General features: G+C 39.8%; 1 protein-coding gene across 4 annotated transcripts in view; it reads left to right on the top strand.

Moving 5' to 3' along the window:
• The window catches only part of LOC120537073 (CD9 antigen-like), a 112946-nt gene extending 93435 nt beyond the window's left edge, over nt 1–19511 (top strand). The window contains exons 5-6 of one of the 4 annotated variants that reach the window (XM_039765709.1): nt 16062–16145; nt 18665–19511. In XM_039765709.1, the coding sequence (XP_039621643.1) occupies nt 16062–16145; nt 18665–18772 (192 nt within the window). In that variant the 3' untranslated portion in view covers nt 18773–19511. The remainder of the gene's footprint in view (nt 1–16061; nt 16146–18664) is intronic. The other 3 variants (XM_039765707.1, XM_039765710.1, XM_039765708.1) reach the window with 3 other exon arrangements.
• The last annotated feature ends 6062 nt before the right edge of the window (nt 19512–25573 follow it).

Below are 25573 nucleotides of genomic sequence, written 5' to 3'. Positions count from 1 at the left end.
CAACTAATGCTACCAAAACAGAAGTTAAATCAGACTCTAGCAGTAGCCTTATACAGCAAACCCTTCAGAATGGGAAGACATTTCCTCAAGACAGCACCAGAGCTAAACGCATAACTACTAACCAACCTACTGACCAACCTTTTTCCCTAGATGAGGACGAAGGATTTCACCAGCTACTACATCATTCAGAACCTTGGTAAATTCTTCCAAGCCAGGGATACTTTGCAGATGTCTCGCTGCTTACATTATATGATGTGATTGCTACACATACTCATGAGCTTTTAAGAAACAATGTCACCAGCATTAACTTTACTACAGATATGTGGAGCTCAGAAGTCAGCCCCATGATTATGTTGAATCTAATGGCACACTGGATTGACGAAAAAATGTTGAGGCAAAAAGAGTTCTCATTCTGCAACTTTATTGCACAAGCTTCCGATTCCATGTTAACGAAGTGGAACATTTCAAAAAGTAATGTGCATGTTGTGCTTCGTGACAACGCTCGCAATGTGGCAAATGCTATGGAAGAAAGTGGCATTAAAAGTTTAAGCTGCATGGCTCACACTTTGTAGCCTGCTGTAAATTAAGGCATATTGAGCCAGAGAAGCATCTCCGACTGGTTTGCCATGGGGAGGTGAATAGTTACTCATTTTAAGCATGCGGCTGAGAAAAACACAAATACACCTTGGTACCCCAGCAAGAATGCTTCAGCAGGACGTGCAGACATAAGTGCGCATTCATTTATAATTGTGGACGTGACTCCGTCTGTTGAAGCGCTTAAAAGTGTGACAAGACAGATTCTGAAGTTCAGATGGCGAAAATCACACTTTTGGAGAGTGCCACAAAATGTGTCAGTGGTGCATTCACCGAGCCACTATACTATGAATCTACTGTCAACAACAACAACAACATTTATTTATATAGCACATTTTCATACAAACAGTAGCTCAAAGTGCTTTACATATTAAAGAATAGAAAAATGAAAGATCCTTGATCCACGGTACAGAGATACATTTTGTGACCGAGATACCAAAAAACAAGTGCATAAAGCACTTGAGAAACAATTGGTTGAGAAGTCAGCTGATGAAGGAGCAACAGCAAACCACGAGACAAAAAGATTTGCACTCGGAGAGATGTTGCTGCTTCATTGCTGGAGATGTATAGAGAAATTCTTGAAGAAAATTCGTATGCGGCTGCAAAACCACATTCAACTGCCGCCTAGTTAAAATAACAGAATCATAAAGTTATTGACAATAATTATACTAATTTGGATTATCAGACGTGCAGAATTAAAAAAAAAAAAAAAGCCAAAACAAGCCATACACTGCAGCTTCCTAATATCCAATCAGTATCCTCGCGCATTTTCCGGAAACTCGCTGTTGGCAGTGAGAGGCGGCTTGCTGGGACAGTACACGAGTGCGGGGCAAACTGCTCCGCAAACGTAAACTGAGAAAAAAAGGAACACGTTAATGTTATCACCTCGTCTTTTTCATCAGGTTTTTACACTTTGCCAGATTGCCTACAAAACTGTTATTAAACGGCGCAGTTTTTTTTTTTTCATTTTAGTCGAGTCGCTGTGGAAAAATATTGGAGCAATGTAATTTAGTGGGTACTTAAAAAGGAGGAACAGGTTCGCCTGCATGCTAGAATGCAGCTTCAAGTGTTGTACCTTGTGAAAGATGTGTCTCCTGTGTCCTAACTGCAAAAGATTTTAAGGCTCCACTCCACTCTACTCCAGTTTTAATGTAAACATTACCTTAAAACAATCACCCTAAAATATACAGCTGTCTCTGAATATTTCAAGGCACACCTTTGTTAGAAAATGCTTAATTGTGGAACAGCTTGTGCTGCATCACTTAAAAGTCCATCCGCATCACACTTCATTGGCTCGAATCATTATACGTCAAGCTTTCAACATCACAAGTTTTTATTAATGGCCGTGGTTGGTACAGGTGGTTGTCCGGTTTTTCTTTACCGCATATCTGGTCAACCTAATAATAATTTATTATTTTTTATTATAATACAGGTAAACATTTGTAAACTTGTTTTTTTTCAGCTGAATAACTATCTCAGCAAGCCCCCTATTTCCAGCCCGTTTCCCAACCTTGGCGAAGGCAGCGATCAAGTATCTATTAACACTTTGTACCAGTGTAGACAGTGAATGCCTTTTTTCAGCCATGTCAAATATAGTAAATGAAACGAAAAACAGACATGCTGGTGAAAACGCAGAAAAGTCTATTTTTGTTAAGAAAAACCTACTGTTTGTGCTTTTTAAAAAGCCATCCTAAGACATGGCACAAATAATATTCATTCACTTTTTTGTTAGTATACCCAATGCCTGAACCCAATGTTCTGTAATGGCATGGTGTCTTGATGTGCTTAAGTTACCCAGGATGTGTATGTTAAGCAGATTGTTGTACTTGTTCTGGAGTATTTTTTCTATACAGAAGGGCCAAATCTTGCTCTTTTTCCCCCCACATAAAGTACTGGTTGCCTATATTTATAGCAAAGAAGAGCGTAAAAGTCAGCAAGTTAATAAAAACAAGTTCATCTCTGTTTCATATGCTACTGTTGTTTCTTTCATAATGCCTAAGAGATTTTCAGCATAACTAAAACATTGAAACCTGAAGTAAATAAAAAAAAAAATATATTGGTTATCAATATTGACAAAGATGGACAAAAACATATTGGTTATCGGTATCGCCCAGAATTTCTATATTAGTGAATCAGCATTCTGAACTTATCTTCTTAAAACAGAGTAATATTCTGTTTGACTTCATCTATGGATTCGTCTTCTATTTCTAATCAGTATTTATTAGCTGTGTTCTCTAAAAGTAGTCGGCAGATGAAAAATTACTCATATTGAAGCTTTATACAAGTCAACATTTCTCTTATTAAAGGTTAATGAAGTTAAAAAAGTTTACAAATTTTTAATGGGGCAGCAGTTCATCACAGGCCATGCATACATATACGCACACACACACACTTATGCTCGCTCACACAGAGCCAAGTTAATCATACAAAGCAACCTAACATGAATTAGGAAGGAAAATTGGAGTACCTGGAGTAAAATAAAAATTTAGTTGGGGCGAATTTGTAAACTCCACATAAGGAGTGCAATTGCTGTGATTCAAGTTCTGGACTCTTAATGCTATGGGGCAGTTGCAGTTATCACAGCACCACCATGCTGCCTTAAAATGTATCATTAGCAATTAAATAGTGTTTCCTTATCTAGAAGGTGCTTGTGGTCTTATGCTTTCATTTTGAAAATTAAATCCAAGACAGTTTCTTTGTCCGTGTTCTCTAGATAAATGTTGTGTAAAGTGCAAGACATTTGGATGTATGGATTTTTATCCATTATTGTCTGTATAATTTCTAGTACGTCGGATTGTTTAAGGCCAGGTTTATACTTCACGCGACGCATGCTGCAGCGGACGCTCCTGCTACGCAAGCGTTGTACTGTTCATACTTGCACGCACACTTTACGTAAATCTGGAGGAATCCACCAGATGGCAGTGCAAGATATTATCACGATGAGAACAGGTTCGGCTTCGCTGTGTTGTGAATTGCCTGAAACATCCATTAAATTCCGATGACACCTTACCGCAATATCTCTGAAAAGGATGTTTAATGATTAAATCCATTAGTCCAGGGATTTGTCCATTTCAGCTAGCATTGGACATGAGGCAGGAAACAATCCCAGGACGAGGCATCAGCTCATCGCAAGGTGAATAGAAGCACTCACATACAGTACACTGACGTCATTTTAGTGTGACCAAATCTGCATATCTTTGGAAGGAAACCCAGCAGGAAAACATGTAAACTCCAGGTAGGGAATATCAGCGACGTGATTCCATGCAAGACAGCAGCGCTAACGCTCCGCCACCGTGTCACCCCAATGTGTGTAATTATTAACAGTATTCATTTTTTAAACGAAATTACCGATTTATCTGTAAAATATAACATACATGCTTTAATGCATCCCATCATGAAAGTGATATCAAGTATAAATCTAAGGATTCTAAATGTGCAGAGAGTTTGGAATATCATACATTTAATGTGCCCAGTGTGGCGATCTATTGCTGGTGATCCCCTATTATCAGGACCAGAGGAAGCCCTAGAAAAAGAAGATGGCACAGGATACGGTATGTGAGACTTTTAAAATGTATCGTGTCATTACGATCGGGAATATTGACGCTTGAATATAAAGCACCACGAATGCATTTGTACAGTATGTCGGCATTTTGCTTCACCACATCGAACCATTCATCAAACATCGAAGCGCGCACATCGATCTCATAGGATCCGCAAAGGGCTTTCTGTCACATTTATTTATTTATGTTCACATTTCACAGTACTTTTATTTATTTGCACATTTATTTATTTATTTAATTTTGTCCGAAATATTCCTCCATAGGTAAACAGAGTCTCTGACGTCACATTCCAACTTTTATCACACTGAGCCCCCCAACTTTTTGCTGGTACTGCAACTCACGCACGCATCGCGTTAATGTCCGAGGACCTGCTCAGAGGACGCATCAAATGAACGCTGGGAACGCATGGCAGTCATGATACGTGCGCCGTGCGTGAAGTATAAATGAGCCCTTACTCTTTCTATTCAATGTTGCAGTGCTTCTCCATGATCAAATCTTTTAACTCTCGCGAAAAGCCTCTTCATTGGGAAGTAGCAGTACTTTCCCCCAATGGCAACACGAATTCGCCAATGTACAAGTCTCCGACTGTACAGGGTGGGCCATTTATATGGATACACCTTAATAAAATGGGAATGGTTGGTGATATTAACTTCCTGTTTGTGGCACATTAGTATATGTGAGGGGAGAAACTTTTCAAGATGGGTGGTGAACATGGTGGCCATTTGGAATTCGGCCATTTTGGATCCAACTTTTGTTTTTTCAATAGGAAGAGGGTCATTTGACACATCAAACTTATTGGGAATTTCACAAGAAAAACAATGGTGTGCTTGGTTTTAAGGTAACTTTATTCTTTCATGAGTTATTTACAAGTTTCTGACCACTTATAAAATGTGTTCAATGTGCTGCCCATTGTGTTGGATTGTCAATGCAACCCTCCTCTTCCACTATTCACACACTGATAGCAACACCGCAGGAGAAATGCTAGCACAGGCTTCCAGTATCCGTAGTTTCAGGTGCTGCACATCTCGTATCTTCACAGCATAGACAATTGCCTTCAGATGACCTCAAAGATAAAAGTCTAAGGGGGTCAGATCGGGAGACCTTGGGGGCCATTCAACTGGCCCACAACGACCAATCCACTTTCCAGGAAACTGTTCATCTGGGAATGCTCGGACCTGACACCCATAATGTGGTGGTGCACCATCTAGCTGGAAAAACTCATGGAACGTGCCAGCTTCAGGGCATAAAGAGGGAAACACATCATGTAGCAATTTCGCATATCCAGTGGCCTTGAGGTTTCCATTGATGAAGAATGGCCCCACTATCTTTGTACCCCATATACCACACCATACCATCAATTTTTTTGTTCCAACAGTCTTGGAGGGATCTATCAAATGTGGGTTAGTGTCAGACCAATAGCGGTGGTTTTGTTTGTTAACTTCACCATTCACATAAAAGTTTGCCTCATCACTGAACAAAATCTTCTGCGTAAACTGAGGGTCCTGTTCCAATTTTTGTTTTGCCCATTCTGCAAATTCAGTGCACCGATCTGGGTCATCCTCGTTGAGATGCTGCAGTAGCTGGAGTTTGTAAGGGTGCCATTTGTGAGTAGCTAATATCCGCTGAAGGGATGTTCGACTAATGCCACTCTCCAGTGACATGCGGCGAGTGCTACGCTGTGGGCTCTTGCTGAATGAAGCTAGGACAGCCACTGATGTTTCTTCATTAGTGACAGTTTTCATGCGTCCACATTTTGGCAAATCCAACACTGAACCAGTTTCACGAAACTTAGCAAGCAGTTTGCTAACTGTAGCATGAGAGATGGGTGGTCTCGTAGGGTGTCTTGCATTGAAATCTGCTGCAATGACCCGGTTACTGCATTCACCAGACATCAACACAATTTCTATCCGCTCCTCACGTGTTAACCTCTGCGACATGTCAATGGCTGTAAACAAAGAGAAACTTGTAAATAACTCATGAAAGAATAAAGTTACGTTAAAACCAAGCACACCATTGTTTTTATTGTGAAATTCCCAATAAGTTTGATGTGTCACATGACCCTCTTCCTATTGAAAAAACAAAAGTTGGATCCAAAATGGCTGATTTCCAAATGGCCACCATGGGCACCACCCATCTTGAAAAGTTTCCACCCTCACATATACTAATGGGCCACAAACAGGAAGTTAATATCACCAACCATTCCCATTTTATTAAGGTTTATCCATATAAATGGCCCACCCTGTACATTGTCCATAGCCTATATTCGATCAGTGTTTGCTGTTCTGTTATTTCACCGAGTAATTTCCATTTGTTATCGCGAATGCGATCTGTACTGTTTTTTTTTTTTGACACTTTCGAATTTTAGTACTGACATATTTTTGAACTTGCTCAGCATATGTATGGCGCCACCGTTTTTGAATGTCTTTATGAAGTTCTACTGTGTCTCCAACACTTTTGGGTCTTTTTTCTACGCCTGCTGTTTCTTCTTCGCTTAGTCATGGTCATGTCATTGTCAACTTATCAATTGTTTTAGTGCTGCTCTTTCTTCTTCGCTTTTTAGATGACCGTGATCTTGTTTGAAAATGGTTGTAAGTAGGGAGGGACAATAACTGAGAGGTTACATGACCGTGATCTTGTTTGACAAGTCACCGTCTCACAGGAACATGCTTCCAATGGATGTCAGTATGACGTGCCTTGACCATGACTTGACCATGTTGCGGAAAGTAAAAGTGTCTCTGCCTCTCTGAAGTGTCTCTCTGTCTCCAAGATCACGTTTCGTTGCAGGATTTTCTTTTATAATACAGAGAACTTTTCAAGCCGTTTTGGAGCATTCTGGTCTGCCACTAAAGCACTAAAAAAGTGCTCAGATGTAAATGAGCCCAATTAGATAGCAGCAGTAACTATTGTACCTACTGCATTTTGAAAACTGTGGAATTCATTACATTCATCTAAATTTAAGAAAGTGATGAATTTTTATTTTAACACAATTTTATTAATTATATTAAAGAAAGCAACATGCTATACAATTATGTCAGTCTTAAACTAAGAATGTGATGAATTATTGATAATAAATGTTAAATATATGCTCATTTTTATAAATGATTTTGTATAAACATATACAGTGCTGTGCAAAAGTTTGGGCATCCCTGAGAAAATAACATTTTTGTTGATTTTTGAAGTGAAAAGTATTAAATAAATATCCTGTGACAAATAAACATTAAAACAAGACTTTTGTCCACATTTAAGGCAGTGTTGCATTTTACTCCATGAACTTAAGCATAGAAGTAAAGAAAAATCACACAGTAAATGTGACTTGATCAAAGTTTGGGCACTTGTCCTCATTAATACTTGGTGAACTTTAGTGGATGTTATAGCCTGCAGATGCTTTTTGTAGCCCACCATGTGTCCTTCTGTTTTGGAGATGGAAATGCTGGCCAATTCTTCCTTGCAGACTACCTCAAGTTCAGAGATGTTTGTAGGCTTTCTTTCATGTACAGCATGCTTCAGATCTACTCACAGATTTTCAGTAATGTCAAGGTACATGTACTGTGTGGGACATTTCAAAAGCTTTGTTTCTTGAGGTAGTTCAATGTGGACTCTGATGAATGCTTCTGATTATGTCCTGTTGTGGTAGCCAACCTCTTTTCATCCTGAGTTTCTTGATGGACTGTATAACATTTGCATCCAAAATTTTCTGATATCGAATGGAATCCATTCTTCCCTCTATGTATGCAATGTTTCTGTGCCACTGGTAATGACACAACCCCAAAGCATAATGGATCCACTTGCATGTTTAATAGTTGGCAAGATGTTCTTTTAAAGAAATGTCCTTTTTTCCCCAAAATCACTTCTGGTGATTGTGGCTGAAACGTTTGTTAACTTCTTCTGTCTAAAACACTATCATCCAGAATGACTATGGCTTGTCCAGGTGATCCTTTGCATACTTTGTCTTTTGTGACAAGGTCAGAAGTAGGGCTTCTTGCTTAGGGACTCTGGTGATGCAAGCACTGTTGTAACGCCATTGTTGGATTAATCCTCTAGCAGACCCTTTGCAGTGATTCTGGGATTTGTTGCACCTTTCAGTCTTAACAATCTGCAGTTTCCAGAACATTTTCTTAGTCTTCCAGTTTTTTTTTACTTGCACAGTAATGAATGGTCTGTGGTGTTGGGCAAGTTTTTAAATAAATAATTGGAGGGTGATTGGGAGTTTGCCCAACCAGTCTACATGTGTTTTGTGGACTTGGAAAAGGCGTGTCCCTCGGAGAATTCTGTGGGGGGTGCTCCAGGAGTATGGGGTACCGGACCCCCTGATAAGGGCTGTTCGGTCCCTGTACAACTGGTGTTAGAGCTTGGTCCGCATTGCCGGCAGTAAGTCAAACCCGTTTCCAGTGAGAGTTGGACTCCGCCAGGGCTGCCCTTTATCACCGATTCTGTTCATAACTTTTATGGACAGAATATCTAGGTGCAGCTAGGGGGTTGAGGGGGTCTGGTTTGGTGGAATCAGGATTGGGTCACTGGCTTTTGCAGATAATGTTGTCCTGTTTGCTTCATCAGGCCGTGATCTTCAGCTCTCTCTGAATCGGTTCGCAGCTGAGTGAACTGGCTGGGGTGGGAATCAGCACCTCCAAATCCGAGACCTCATGGTCCTCAGCCGGAAAAGGGTGGAGTGCCCTCTCAGGGTTGGAGGCAAGATCCTGTCCCAAGTGGAGGAGTTCAAGTATCTCGGGGTCTTGTTCACGAGTGAGGGAAGACTGGAGCATGAGATCGACAGGCGGATCGGTGCGGCATCCGCAGTGATGCAGGCTCTGCATCGGTCTGTCGTGGTGAAAAAGGAGCTAAGCCGTAAGGCAAAGCTCTCAATTTACCAATCGATCTATGTTCCTACCCTCACCTATGGTCATGAGCTATGGGTAGTGACCGAAAGAACAAGATCGCAAATACAAGCGGCTGAAATGAGTTTCCTCCGCAGGGTGTCTGGGCTTTCCCTTAAAAATAGGGTGAGAAGCTGAGTCATCCGGGAGGGGCTCAGAGTAGAGCCGCTGCTACTCCGCATCAAAAGGAGTCAGATGAGGTGGCTCGGGCATCTGATCAGGATGCCTCCTGGACGCCTCTCTGGTGAGGTGTTCAGGGCACGTCCAACCGGGAGGAGGCCCCGTGGAAGACCCAAGACATGCTGGAGGGACTATGTCTCTCGGCTGGCTTGGGAACGCCTCAGGATTCTCCCAGAAGAGCTAGAAGAAGTGGCCGGGGAGAGGGAAGTCTGGGCATCTCTGCTCAAGCTTCTGCCCTCGCAACCCGACCTTGGATAAGCAAAAGAGGATGGAATAATTGGGTGTGGGGCTCCAATCAGATGTGGGCATATTAGGCTCTGTGGTTAATCGAGGTACTTGGCCAATTGCACCAAACTCGTCTGACAGACAGAATGTGAAAAAATTAGTGAATTTGGGGTGATGTGTCATAATCTTACAAAAAAACTGTGACAAATATGTAGATGCAATAACAACTCAGGTGCAATGACAGATTTACAGAAAAAGTAAAATATGGAATAATCTTACAAGAAAAGTTTGCTGCTAAAGAATTGATCTTGGTGGAAGATATGGGGAATAAAATGGCTAAAAATGTTAAAAAGTATAACAATGTTGACTGTAATGATGAAAGTGAAAGATTTGGTAAACCAAAAGGCAGCTGCAGAAAAACATTGTTGGTTAACCAAACTGTAGCCCTGAAAGTTTTTTTTTTTTTTTTTATCTTAGCAGTAAAACATCAAGGAAGAGGAAGTAGGTTAAAATATACTAAGAAACAATGCTAAAACATGTTCCAATATTATACTTTATTTCTCTGAGTTTATTACCTGTGATAGAATCAATAAAAAGCTACAAGCAATATACAGGACAGCCATTTAGAGTGCTAGGTACAATAAATAAAAGTGATTTTCTTGTTATAATGTATTCTTATTAGGCATGATTCTTTCGTAATAATTGCCTTAGGACAATCATAAATAAAATTACAATTATTGAAACGATTTTTAATGTTATTTTTGCCAGATACATGTCTCTCAATAGTAATAATTGCAAGAAGACAATTACAATATAAATATATCCATCAGCCACAACATTAAAACCACTTGCCTAATATTGTGGACATCCCCCTCTTGCCACCAAAACATGCATGGTCTCCACGAAACCTTTAAAGGTGTCCTGTTGTATCTGACACCAGGATGTTAGAAGCATATCCTTTTAAGTCCTGTAAGAAGTGAAGTGGAACCTCCTTGGATCTGACTTCTTTCTCTAGCACATCACACATCACACAGATGCTTAATTGGATTGAGATCTGTGAAATTTGAGACCAGGTCAACACCTTGTTCCTTAAACTATTCCTAAACAATTCCAACACAGTGTAGCAGTGCACATTATTCTGCTTAAAGATGTCCATCAGGGAATACCATTGCCATGAAGCGGTGTATGGGGTCTGCATCCGTCCTTAGGTAGATGGTACAAGTCAAGATAATATCCACATGTTTCCCCAGTAAAACATTGCCCAGAGCATCACACTGCCTCTGATGGCTTGCCTTCTTCCCATAATGCATCATACTGCCATCTCTTCCCCAGGTAACCAACACACATGCACCTGGCTGTCCATATGATCTAAAAGAAAACAAAATTAATCGGACCATGCCACCTTTTTCCATTGCTCCATGGTCAAGTTCTGATGCTCACATGCCCATTGTAGGTGCCTTTGGTGGTGGGCAAGGGTCAGTATGATGCCGTGACTGGTCTGTGGCCATGTAGCAAGGTAAAATGCATTATGTGTTCTGACATCTTCCTCTCATGGCCAGCATTAAGTTTGTGTTCTGACACATTTCTCTCATGGCCATTATTAGGTTTTTCAGCAATTTGTACTACAGTAACTCTTCTGTCAGTTTGGACTAGATGGGCTAGTCTATGCTCTCCACGTGCATCAATGAGCCATGGGCGCCCATGACACTGTCATTGGTCCACCACTTGTCCTTCCTTGAACCACTTTTGGTAGGTACTAACCACTGCATACCTGGAACATCTCACAAAACTGCTGTCTTTGAAGATGCTCTGACCCGGTTTTCTAGCTGTCACAATTTGGTCCATTTTTACTGCTTCCAATGCATCACCTTGAAGAACTGCCTGATCACTTGATGCCTAATATATTCCACCTCTTTACAGGTTCCATTGTAACAAGATAATCAGTGTTGATCACTTCACCGGTCAATGGTTTTAATGTTGTGGCTGATTGGTGTATATTATGAGTAAAATACATGCAATTAAACTAAGTGAAAGAAAATGGGAAAAACGTGGTAGTGACCAATGAAAATTACTACAGTTAATTAAACAAGTAATTTAAGAAAACAATATAAACAGCCTAAGCACTGCATGATATGTTGAATTTATATGATATGTTGATTTATTTGCTGACATACAATTTACCAATACTCTGGTATTCGCACATAGCATATAACAGTTCTTGAGCGCACTTTAACTAAATACTTTGTCCTCTTTGAGTTAACATTTTCATTTTTAAAGAATTCTGTATCTTGAGATTACAATATATACTCTGAAGTTTGGTTTCTAATAAGTACTGCAAGCAAGGGGAGGGCTAATCCATTTATGACTTTATATTTGATAAAGGAACACTTTTATATTAGCACTAAACTTAACTGGAAACAATAGAAGTGTGACTTAAGAACTGCAGTTATATATGCATACTAGCCAACCCGCGGCGTAGCATACGCCGCATAATCAGGCCGCTTTTTAAATGATTTTTAAGCACAGAGGAAAAAATAAACATTTGAAAAATCCGTAATTTAATAAACCACCAAGAAAAGTAACATTGCAACAATGCACGCTCCGAACCAACATACAATTGTCTGTGACTGAAAACCGGAGCAGCGCCGTCGCGCTTTCTCCTTCCAAAGAGAAGGACGGGGTTGAACGGCGCTCGTTCAGTACGCACTGCCCGCTTATGTGCCCGCCCCCAACTCCCTACCTGAGTCGCTTTCGTCTGTGTACAGTCCACACGCACCTGTGTCTTACGTTGACTGTTAATTTTCCAAACACCGCCTCAGTTGGTTTCCACGTTGATTTTTCATTGTTCTTTGCGGTTCCGGATGCTTTTTTTTTATATATAATCCACCAAGTCACCCGACCATGGGGGGCTTTACAAAGGGCAGGGACGTAATCAGTGCGAGCGTATGACCCACACGTACTGGGAATTTCTCGTTCGTGGGGAACAATTGGAAGCCACAGTCTCCATCACGAATGGGGTTCAACGGCTTACCCACGCTGGGTAGACACACGTTGATCCATTCAGTGTAGCGCACGTGCAGTACCGGACATACAAGTGCATCACAGACCTGTTAATGCTCAATCTCACGTGGCTGAAAGCCACTTGTCCCTCTAAGAATTTGGACGCCGACCGCTGTTGGGTCATGTAACTATTTAGCAGGCGGGAGTCTCGTTCGTTTTCGGAAATAACCAGCCAAATCGCTCCACCAACTAAGAACTGCCATGCACCACCACCCACAGAATCGAGAAAGAGCTATCAATCTGTCAATCCCGTCCGTGTCCGGGCCGGGTGAGGTTAGCTGTGTTGAGTCAAATGAAGCGAAAGGCTCCACACCTGGTGGTGCCCTTCCATCAATTCCTTTAAGTTTCAGCTTTGTAACCATACTCCCCCCTGAACCCAAAGACTTTGGTTACCCGGATCGCCTGTTGCGGGGCCTACATTGGTGAAGCAGGTGAGACGGTAATGAAACAGAGGCACAGGGCTTATTGGTTTTTAAAGACTGCTTTCTTCATTGGGTTTTAACCAATGCACGGAACGAACCAACACACAGTCGTCCGTGCGGCGCTCAGGGTGGAACGGGAGGAGAAGGACATCCACTCCGCTCCCTCCGTCATGCTAGTCTGCTGATTTCTCGTTCAGTATACACTGCCTGCTCATGTGCCCACCTCCAACTGGTCACTCGAGTCGTTGTCGTCTTTGTACAGTCCAGATGCACCTGTGACTCACGTAGACTTTTCATTGCTCTGTGCGGTTTTGGCTGCCTTTCTATATATAATCCACCATGACACCCGACCACGGTGGGAGGGGGGTATGTACAAAGTGCAGGAGCATCTAAGAAGACGCATGTTTGTCGCGGATGTGAATTGCTGTATGTATCGTGTAAAACAGTTTGCTATAGTGCACGCGGTCGTGCATCGTAACCGAAAACTCGTTTTTTAAAGACTGCTCACTTCATTGTGTTATAACCTCAGTTGTAAAGGAACGTTTTAAGGATCCCATGGGATACCCCTCGCAAACAGTTTTACACGCCGCATATGGCGATTCACCTCCGTGAGAAACATGCCTCTATTAACAGTCAACGTGGGTCAGAGCTGCATGTGACCTCTACGACAGACGAATATAAATGACGCCGGTTTTTCTGTGTCGTTGCGTTCAAGTTGGTGGGCGTGGCTCTGTGAGTTGTCGTCGTATCCAATGGTCTTGGAGTTGGTGGGCGTGGCTCCTTCCTGCGTGCACCATAGGTGTCTCACTTGTCGGCGGCTTAGTGAATCCACACCCCTCCGGGTGTGCTTTCCATGGTTGGCTTGCCTTAGTAAATTATATATATAGATTTCTATATATAATCCACCAAGACACCCAACCACGGTGGGAGGGGGGTTGTGTACAAAGTGCAAGAGTATCTAAGAAGATGCATGTTTGTCGCGGATGTGAATTGCTGTATGTATCGTGTAAAACAGTTTGCTATAGTGCACACGGTCGTGCGTCGTAACCGAAAACTCATTTTTTAAAGACTGCTCACTTCATTGTGTTTTAACCTCAGTTGTAAAGGAACGTTTTAAGGATCCCATGGGATACCCTTCGCAAACAGTTTTACACGCTGCATATGGCGATTCACCTCCGCGAGAAACATGCCTCTATTAACAGTCAACGTGGGTCGGAGCTGCATGTGACCTCTACGACAGACGAATATAAATGACGCCGGTTTTTCTGTGTTGTCGTGTCCAAGTTGGTGGGCGTGGCTCTGTGAGTTGTCGTCGTATCCAATGGTCTTGGAGTTGGTGGGCGTGGCTCCTTCCTGCATGCGCCATAGGTGTCTCACTTGTCGGCGGCTTAGTGAATCCACGCCCCTTCCGGCGTGCTTTCCATGGTTGTCTTGCCTTAGTGAATTATATATATAGATGTTAGTTGCAGTTATGATCCTTGCTTCCATGTTTTCTGTTAAATTTAGAGAAAGAAATAAAAAATCAAACAGCCTGACCATTAGTGATGAGTGAACCCGCTGAACTTGCTTCGCCTCGAGTACACCAAAATCACAGAAATGTTTGTGAGTTTCACAGAACTCCATGAAATGTGTTAAAGGTCAATGAGGAAGGAGAAATTGAACTAGTTTTGAGTGGATTGTAATGGTGCAATGGTCTTTTAAGCATCCTTGAAGGCTAGAGAAAGGTCTGCCAACTATGCTGGGCCGAATATTGTGGCCAAATGTGTGATCTGAGATGTGAGGCAGCAGTGCTAACTAATGCACAACTATACATCAAACAACAAAAGACTCAGATGGAATGAATATCACCAACAAAATTTCAATCTACAATGATAGGGTTTTTCTAATCAGCAGTCCTGAATTCAGGCTTAAAGTGAATTTGAATCTAACCTGCCAACACATTGCCACTCGAGGGTCTTCTGCTCCAAGTGGAATGCCAATCCATTAAACATTATCATATCTGTTACACAGTAAATTCTAGTGATAAGTGGAATTATTTGTGCGAACTGAATTCACTTTGAAACTCTGTTTTGTAAAGTTAAAAAATGCAAAATTAATTGTTTCACTTCTGACAAAATTTGTAGCATTTACCAAAAAGGACAAACATTTACAGATAGTTTCTGTCTGGAAGTGTTTTCATGCATTAATTATGCAGGCATCTGCTTGTCATTTAAAATTTAAATAAATATTGCTAATGGGGGATAAAAAGTTGCTGAAAATGTTTATATCCTTAACTAGGTTATTGCAGTTGCAAGGATAACGAGGATGGAGGTGGATTTTGGGAGTGGCAGCTTGTCGTATACTGAGTTGTATTGTTGTATACTTTGATGTGGCGTAAACACAGTAATGTGCACGATGATTTGTTTTAGTGTGAATTTGTGTGGAAAATTATTCAGTTTCTCACATTTTTTGAAAACCTGTACTACTTCATTGTGATGTGAATAAGAGCATTAACAGAATTGATTTTTACTGATTTGGTACGAATTACATGCCTGATGCAGCATCAGTAAAGGACACATAAACATGGAAGTTTGAATATGAGGCTTTAGAGAGTGAAAATCCTCGATTTCCTCCCAAAAGAACCTTTTAAACCCCCCATACCCCCAAAAAAAAGGCTAATTAGTGAGTTTTGAATTTATAACTGTGATAACGCTTTGAAAAGCAAATTTTAGGGTCAGCTTCATGAAGCTGTGTTTGAATCAAAATGTGCCTGTTTTGCTCATTGCTAATAATGTCCAACTTGTTGGTGACACAAGTTTCTTTAGCGAAACAACCCCAGGAAGGAGTCTCATTCCGTGTTAACCTTCACGATTCAATTGTCTCATCTGCATAATAATACAGGGGTCTCTGTGGTATAAGGTAAAGTATAATTTGCTCCACAGCTTCATTTTGTATCTTCAAGGTTTCCCATTTCCCTCCCTATGCAAATGTCTTATCAGAAACATTTCACCCCAACTTTATCTGTGTCATGTCTACATGAAACTGGGACCGTAAGCAAGTGTGAGGGGCTGTTAACACTTAAAACAAAAAAGGAAAAAAAGAGCAGGAGTTTACTGTTACTGTTAATTAATATTTGCCAAAATCCTTTGCTTTGTTTTTTTTTTTCCCAGGCCTGTCCCCAACTCATTCCGCAAAAAATCAGCTCTTCTGGAGGAACCATACTTTGTATCTTCATAGCAGTGGCTGCATTCATGGTATGAAAAATTAAAAATCTGTTTAAGACTTCTTGCTGATGTGGAGGTTTCAAGAGACATGGACTGTACTTAGTGAAAGAGGTCATCTTTATGAAAGATTTGACAGTGTTAGATTATATTTTTATTAAATAGCGTGCATCTTGTATGTTGCTATAGCCATGCTGCTGCACAAATTATATTTACTAGCCGACCCGCGGCGTAGCATACGCCGCATAAATATTCATTAATGGGTGAACACTTCCTGAAAGAGCCAGTTCAGCAATCTCCTATTCAGCATAGCGATAGGGTGGCGGCCATCACTCTGGGTTCGGTGTCGGTCTAGCAAAGGAAAAAAAGAAGGGGCACAGAAACAACAGGGAGAACAGAAGCTTGTGTGGACAAACAAAGATGGCAGCAATGAGAGAGACCTGTTAGCAAAGCAAAGCAGCCCGAACTGAGAAGAACAATGAAAAGTCAGTGTGGCTCAGAGGTGCATGTGGACTGTAGCAGAGACCAAAACGAATAAGGATGTGTTTGGTGAGGTGTTGGGGGCGGGCACATGAGCAGGCAGTGCGCATGCCTCGAGAGCGAGGGTGGGCGCGGGAGGAGGGTTAGAGTTGGCGGACGGGGCTCCGTCGTGCGTACGCCATGGTCGGGCGACTTGGTCGATTATATGACATGAAAGTAACATGCAATGTTGTAAAAAACAGTAATAGCTAAATTTACTCTGCTTGTAAATCAAAATACATTTTGTCATATAAATTGTTTAAAGTTAAGCTAAAGATTTTGATAATTTTACATTGCACATATTTGGAAAGCATTAATATGGCCAAGGCTTAGTGCAATGAGGGCAGTGGCAAAGAATTTCAATCACGTTGTAGGATTAAAGTAACATTGATTTTTTTTTTTTTCAATAACACAACAGCCCAAGGCTTGAAAAGATTTTTAAAATGGGAACCAACCTTTTTCTGAAATTTCAGTATGCTAAGAGTTTTGTGATTTTCTTTACATTTTGGTAGTACTGAATAATTTTGTTTAAGGAGATCTTCAGAGACTCTTCACAGAACATTTACACATGATAAGAGACATTTGTTAAAGTAGTGAGGTATCTAATTATCTGAGATTAAACTAAATGTGTAGGCACCCCTTAAACCAGACCAAATAAATGCCCAAAGACTGACCCAAAGTTAACTGTTTGTAAGCCTTGGCATGCTAACCTGAGCACTCATGACATCACTGTAATTATATTTATTATGCCCACATGAAGTGGCCACTGTTGTGCCATAGAAAACAGTCTCACCTGAGCACCTATGAACTTCATTAAAAACAATGGCACCTTTCTTGTGTTAAAGTGGTCACAGTGGCAGTGCTGTTGCTGTACAGTAAAAAGACCAGGGCTCACATCCTGGATTCTCCCGGTGTGGAGTTTTCATGTTCTTCCTATGTCTGTGTGAGTTTCCTCCGGGCACTCTGTTTTCCTCCCACTGTCTAAAGACATACAGGTTAGGTGAATTAGCATTGCTAAATTGTGTTTGCCCTGCAATGGACTGGTGCCCTGCTGAGTGTTTAATCCTGCCTTGCCTCCTGTTCTACCTGGAATAACTTCTAGCTCTCTCAGGATTAAGATTCAGAACATTTCAATAAGATAAAGAATGGCACCCTTCACTATGGGTGGTGTACACAAGGGCAAAATATGAGGTTTGAAAGATCCTCTAAAATCAACGTTGAAACTGAAAAATCTGTGTAATGGTGTTCTGAAGCTATGAATAAAATAATAACCCTTGTAATGAATTATACTGTGATAGCAGATACTCACCACAAATGACAGGCTAAAGAAAAGTAAAATGATGAATATATTTCTGTCATTTATTTGACCAAAGTGCCTTAAGTGAGTGGCTAGTGCCTGTGCTGCACTCCCGTTGGGTATCTTACTGACCTGCCATGACTGACAAAGCTCCCCTATTCTTTAAGTATTTTGAAAAAGTTGCTGTTTGTTTTTCTAGTTCATTTGTTCTTCTTAGTATGAGCTTTGCTTTAATTTTTCTGAGCTTTGTCCTTTTAAAGATGAATGTCTGGGACCGCTCCAAAACACACACACACACCTGTCTGTATACATTTTGATTGACCCTACGTTTGTGCATAGAAAAAAAGAAAATATTCACGTTTACAAGGAAGGTAATTTGCAGACAAATACTGTCTGCTGCATAATGTGAGGCTGTGTTATTAGCCTCCCTTTGATATGGTAAGCCTTTTAACCATCCCAGGTGACATCTAACTCCTAGTCCCCTTTGAAGGTCTGGAAAAGTGGTTCTGTGAAAAGGAGAGAAGGAGTAACAGGCTGAACAGCTTACTTTGAACTTAAAATGCAGGTTTTGTAAAAGGTATGGAAATCTAAATTCAGGAACTCACATTCACAAAATCTCAAATAAAGAAGACAAAAAATGTTTAATGCAGTCAGAAAGCAGGAAGGAACTGGAACATTGTCTTCATTGATGTGTACCTTGGGTTCCACTGATTCATTTATTTCTTTGCTCCTGCAGGTGATGACAGCAATCTTCAATGGCATACTACTGACTGCAATTAAAAAAAACAAGAATCAAGTATCCCAAGAGGCCTTGCCACTGCATATGCAGATGAACAATTTTTAAAGAGTGTCATTTCGTACTTCTTTGTTTTTATCTTCAACGTAGACCTGATTATAACACACTCTTCTGATTGAACTTGTTATAGCTACAGGAGAAGTTGCAGTGATGTACCAGTATTGACTTCTGAGGATGGGCTTTTTGCGCTGTACAGGCAGCAGTCCTTGATTTGTTCTGCTTAGCTAGATGCCAAGATCTATGCATAGTTTTAATAGAAAAGGGATGTTTGCAGCTTTCTTTTACATAATTTCTCTTTCATTCAAGCCACTTCCTTCTCTTTAGTGATACATTTGAGCACATCAGGCTTTGTGAAACCATGTAGATATTACATAGGACATCTTTAATAACGTAATCGACAAACATTCCACATCAACAACATCAAAACATTCTAAAAAGGAGCACAATGACTCGATCTGAAAACTGATCTTTCTGTCCTTGTTGTGGGCAGCTGTCACTGAGAGTTCCTCAGAGTTTTGTAGATCCTTGTTTTTAGGAATATATTTGTAAATTATAAGACAACATGTGTTTATGTCAGGTGGATTTTGAGGGTCTAAGAATATTATTAATATTGTTGTTATTAATAATAATTTAAAAGAAGATTTTGCGCTAGACAATTAAAATTTTTCAAAATTTTAGAAATGTTCTAAGCCTTGGTGATTTTTTTTTTTTTATATACAGTAAGTAATGGCCAGTCTCCATTATTATTGTGCCTATAAAACATATTCACCCACTTGGAATTTTTCATATTTTATTAATAAAAATAAGCTTTAATGTCAAAGTGGTCTAAATTTAATTACAAATACAAAACATAAAATGATTGATCACTTAAGTATTCATCTCTTTTAATGTGATATACTTAAAACCTCAATGGTGCTGCCAAGTAGTTTTAGACGTCACATAGTTCAATAGAGATCCCCTGTCTGGGGTTTCAGTTTATTGTAGTATAAATGCACCTCATCTGGAAGGTTCACCTTGTAGTACATCAGTATGGTGGCCTAACCCAAATAACGAGGGCAAAAGAACAGTCCAAGCAATTTCGTGAAAAGGTCAATGAAAAGTACAAGTCCCTCGGAGTCCAGTAAAATCAATCATTGAGAAATGAAAAGAGTATGGCACAGCTGTAAATCTGCCTAGAGCACATCATTCACAAAAACTGAGGGACTGTGGAAGAAGAAGACGAGCTGTAGTGGCTGAGATTGGAGAGACTGTGCAGAGAACAACGCTTGTCAGGGTGCTTCACCTGTCACAACTTCATTGGGGAATGGCAAATAGAAAGCCATTGATAAAAATAATTGCACACAGGATTTTCCATTAGGCACATAGAAGACTCTGAAGTCAGCAGAAAGAAGGTTTTATGATTGTATGAGACAAAAATTTTAGCCATCAGACTAAATGCCATGCTTAAACAGTGTATTATCAAAGACACACCATCTCCACCTTGAGCCATGGTGGTGACAGCATCAAAACTTCTCTGCAGCAGGTCTTGGAAGGCTTGTGAAGGTAGAGGATTAAAACAGGAAATCCTTGAGGAAAACTTGATAAAGTCTGCAAGTAACCTACTCCTTAGTAGAACATTTATCTTCCAGCAAAAAAACAACCCCAAGCATAAAGCAAAAGTTACACAGGAATGTCCTGGTCAGAGCCCAGATGTCAGATTGTGGATTTTTGGCTGGATATGAAATAGGTTGTTCACTTGTGATCTCCATGCAACCTGACAGAGCTTAAGCAGTTTTGCAATGAAGAATGGAGAAAAGCTGCAGTTTCCAGACGTGCAAAGTTGTCATGGTGGCCAAAAATGATTAATTTTTAGTGTTCTTTGCAGATCCTCACACACATTTTAATAATTCAGCTCCCAATCATCCTTTTGAAAAATCTGGAAACAAATTCTGATTGTAAAAGTTTTCAGTCATACTAATTAAACATTATCCAAAGGAGATGGATACCAGCATCTTCCCTTATGATTAAGCATCATTTTGATTTTTTATTTTTAAATCATGGAGACCAATTTATCATTGTAAAATGTCGAAGGCCACCTGACTGGGTATTCTTTTATTCTCAACCACCTTGGAAACTTTATTTCCACTGATATATTGTTTAACATTTGGAGGATTTCTGTTCCATCCTTAATAATTTTTTACATAAAACTTGATGCACATACTGTACATTGCTCTGCTTCTTATGTATTTTTTTATTAGAACAAGGACAAGATATGTGTCTTTAAACAGACCTGTCTAAGCACTGGTATAAGGCAAAGGTATGGCTTCCTCCTGGAAAAGGTTACCGCTTCTCCTTTAATCAGCAAAGTCTTAGAAAACCTTTTTATCACGCTTCATGCTGAGTGGTTAGAAAGTATAAGACTAACAAGGAATACTTCAGTGCTGTAATTACAGCCTATCCTGGAAACGTCTGACACAAAGCAGGAACAAAGATGTGTCATCCATTGCATAGCTTACTCACACAACACGGAATCACATAATCACAGAAAGTGTTCAATGGTAAGACTGGTATTTTACAAGTTTGCAATAATGGTATACATTAATTTGGAACACAGAACTGTTTTCTGAAGTGAAGCATTTCTAATAAAATACCTTGTCTGTTTGTGCATGCATTACAGGAGTCCATTGATGAATGAAAAATCCTTAAAATTTACCAAATCATTCACTTTGAAGCAGCAAAGGTTTCAATTTAGGAAAATATACCTTTTATGATTGTGATAATGGAAGGAAGCTAGAAATAATTATTTTATCATGGATTCCTGGAACTATTTTTCATGAGGTAAGAATACATTTCCTTTTCACTTGTCTGCTCACAGCCGTTGTCATGAGTAGTGTTATGATAACCCCGACAAGCCTTATAATTCTACTTTTGCCTGTGCAATTCTGTTTTTTTTAACAGTTATACTTGGCCATGGCTTGTAATAACAGATGGGTGCATGATCATGTCATATAATTTTTTTTTTCTTAAATGAATCTTACTTTTTATCTGTGATATCTTACCTCACCTACAGAGTGAGATTCACACTGAATGGCAGCATAGTGAAAAGGGCACATAAGAACTTAATTGTACTTTGTACAAATAACAATCAGTCCGTAAATACATGAGAACATGCAAAACTCATGCAGCAGGTCTGAGCTACCTGCCGAAGCCATCATAAAAGGAGCTCTGTGAGAAGAGGGAGCAGACCACTGACACAGTACTTGATGGGGAGGGACGCAGTGGCTGCAGGTTTTCATTCTAACCCTTTTCCTAATCAGTGAGCAGTTTTCACTGCTAATTAACTCCTTTTCCTTTCATTTTAATAGCCCTGTTTTTAAGGATTCAGTCCTCTGTATTTATCCCTTTCTTTATTAAATGAAAGCCCAACAGAAATGAGGTGTGAAATGAGCCAAAAGATGATCAGCTAAATTGGGGCTTCAAACTCCAACCAAATTTCTTAATGAGAAGCTGATTCTTGCTGTTAATTAAACCCGTTATTTAATTCCATGGCTCATTGCTGCTCTCATTCTGTCATAGCAGACATTTCCAAAACTGTTCATTTTTCTGTTTTTTCTAAGAACGCCGTCCAGATGTTTTGGTGACCTGAGAGATCAACCTTACTGAGACCTTCACCTTTCTTTATTTTCAGATATTGTGTGATGGGCACAGGTGAGCTGGTCTCATGGCGGCTTGTTTTGTGTCTCATTGTTAATTAAGGAAAAAGAGACAATTAAGGGGTCTAGTGTCAAGTTAATTAAAACTAAGGCAAACGACGTTAATAAGCAGCAAAAACTGGTCATTAATGAAGAAGATGGTTCGAATGAAAACCTTCAGCCAGGACCGGAGTTCGACACCCGTGCTGTAAACTGTCAGCTTGTTTAGTGGCGCTATTAGCCACACATTGAATGACAGATTACTAGTACCTTTTACATCAGGGTTGTCGAACTCCATGTTAATTTCTTTTCCTTTCATTTTAATAGCCTTGATTTTACGGATTCAGTACACTGAATTGATTTGTTTATTCATTAAATGCCAGCCAAACAGAAATGAGACGTGAAATGAGCCAAAGGATGACCAGCTAAAGTGGGGTTTCAAACTGCAACCAATTTCACTCCAACCAGTCCCTTAATGAGAAGCTGACTCATGCCTTTAATTAAACCCATTACTTAATTCCGCGGCTAGTTGCTGCTCTCATTCTGCCACAGCAGACATTTCCCAAACTGTTGATTTTCTGTTTTTACTAAGAACACCATCAAAATCCTTTGATGACCTGAGAGTTCAACCTTACCGAGACCTTCACCTTTCTTTATTTTCAGATATTGTGTGATGGGCACAGGTAAGCTGCTCATGTGGTGGCTTGTTTCGTGTCTCATTATTGTTTGGCTGCTAATTAAGGAAAAAAAGACAACTAAGGGGTCTGAATCAAGTTAATTAATACTAAAGCAAAAGAAGTTAATAAGCAGAAAAATCTGGTCACTAATTAAGAAGATGGTTAGAATGAAAACCTGCAGCCACTAAGGCCCACCAGGATAGGAGTTCGACACCCATGGTTTACATGTTTGGCGATAAAATGCCAATTGAGGTTGTGGAGGAGCAGAAGGAAAGAGGGCATCTGACCCTGGATGATCATGGTGAATCGGCAGTGTTACAGTATGTCCTAAACTGTACCTCATAGCAGTGTGGGTTGTGGCAGTCATTCAAAATGCTTGTGTTTTCCTTAAACAACTTCATTTTGGGGGTAGCGTATTAATGAACTCTGCCTCAAAGTGCCGTCACTAAGGGTTTAAATTGTCTAAGCAGGTTTTGCACATTCTCTCTGTATATAAGATTGGCCTTTTTTTTCTTTTAATATAAATGTAAACTTCATTTGCACAGTATAAAGTACAATATACAAAGCAACATTTTCTTATTCAAAGATCACACAAGTTACACTTTCACTCAAAAAAATTATTCCTATTATTGCATATCCAGTTACATTACACAGTGTGTATATATATATATATATATATATATATATATATATATATATATATTCCCGTTATTTTCTTTTCATAACTGAGATCCTCGTCTTTCCAAAATATCGGCCCATCGTCCATTATACATTCATTAAACTTTGATCAAAGAACATTTTCTTGAGGCGTATTTGCGTTCCTGTTAAATGTGTGTTTGCTTAGTTAATTAGCACCGTATGATTCACTGACGCTCATGCGGCCTGCAGTACAACTGTGTCACCCGCCTTGCTAGCGCCTGCAATTTGGCTCCCTCTACTGGTCGATTCATGCAAGTGCAAGTTGATTGTACCGTACTTGATTTGGGATTTATTATTTTTAATATCATCGGTTCTTAGCGGAAAAGAAAGCAAAATAAACATATTTTATGGTGACATTTTAATTTTTTAAACCGATTATCTTGAAGGTTACAACACATCTTAAAAAGACTCTGAATTTGTGTTCAAACATGAAATGAATATGTGTTAATTTATTAATTTTCTAAGCCTGCTTCTTGTAATGCAGAGTAGTACAGGGATGAAATTTGTTTGTGTTATAAGCAATGTAGAAACCAATTTTTGACTGGACACCAGTCCATCACAAGTTATACCCCTGACACATTCATCCTCACCAAATTAGAGTCACTAATTCACTCAACAACTTGGAGGAAAGCTAGAAGATGGGAATATTCCCCATATGGACACATGCAAAACTCTGGTGCCACTGAGCTGCTCCAAAATATACATATACTACTGTACATAAAATATAATACAATTATTAGAAGGAAGAATATAACGTTAACAGAAATGACTTTGTCATTCTCGGTCAATGTCGGGATGATTATTATCTTAATTCATGACAGTCAGAGAGCAGCGCCAGCACAGATTTATATCAGTGATTCCCAAGTTCAGGACTCCTGTAACTGGAGGCTTTTCTTCCAGTTAATTTTGCAATTACCAGCATCATTTTTACTTTTAATTGATCTCATTGTTTAGTGAGATGAGCATTTTTAATTCCTTTATTCGAAGAAGTTCCGAGCTGTTCACTTCATACTGTATGTTGTCATTTTCCTTTTTAATTCGCCATTTACTTAGTTTGCTCCCTTAATTATATCTGAATACTGAGAGATCTAAATGCTAAATCAGTACTGTTACCTCAGTGCCATCTTCACTTGTAAGAAATATTTCTGTTTGAACAGACAAGTGAAAATGGTAATGAAGTGCTTGCTCCCCTTTAGCATTCAATGTTGTTTTCACCTGTGCTGCTCATTGCTAAGCATCCGCATTTGACATTGCTGACATCCAGCTGCTCTGCTAGGACTACATTATAACCACATCTTAAAGTATGCAGGCAACACTACAATGATTAGCCTCATAAATGATGGAGAGACGAGTCAACATGCAGACAGGAGTGGGGTGAGCTGGTGGAATGGTTCAAGGCCCACAGTCTGTTGCTTAATGTTGACAAGAATAAGGAAGTGATTGTGGACTTCAGAAGGACGGATGTTCATTATGGGGTGTTGTGTGTAGAATTCTGAGGAAAAAAATGTATTTAATCCATTTTGGAATAAGGCTGTAACATAACAAAATTGTGGAAAATGTGATGCGCTGTGAATACTTGCCGGATGCACTGTAAATTTAAAAATAAAAGAGCATAAGAAATGTAATCTTTTAAAGCAACGGCCAAGAATACAAATATTTAGGAATTTGTTAGAAATATTTGTTTGTTGGTGTTAAGGAAAATCTTTTTGCAAATTTCTTCTTCCTGTGCCTGCCTGAGTAACTAAGACATTCTATACTGTTTATATCCAGCACATTTACTATGATGTGGAGATCATATGACA

The sequence above is a fragment of the Polypterus senegalus genome, chromosome 10 (assembly GCF_016835505.1).
Source record: "Polypterus senegalus isolate Bchr_013 chromosome 10, ASM1683550v1, whole genome shotgun sequence".
Classification (NCBI taxonomy): Eukaryota; Metazoa; Chordata; class Cladistia; order Polypteriformes; family Polypteridae; genus Polypterus; species Polypterus senegalus.
This window is presented reverse-complemented; position numbering and strand designations above follow the sequence as displayed.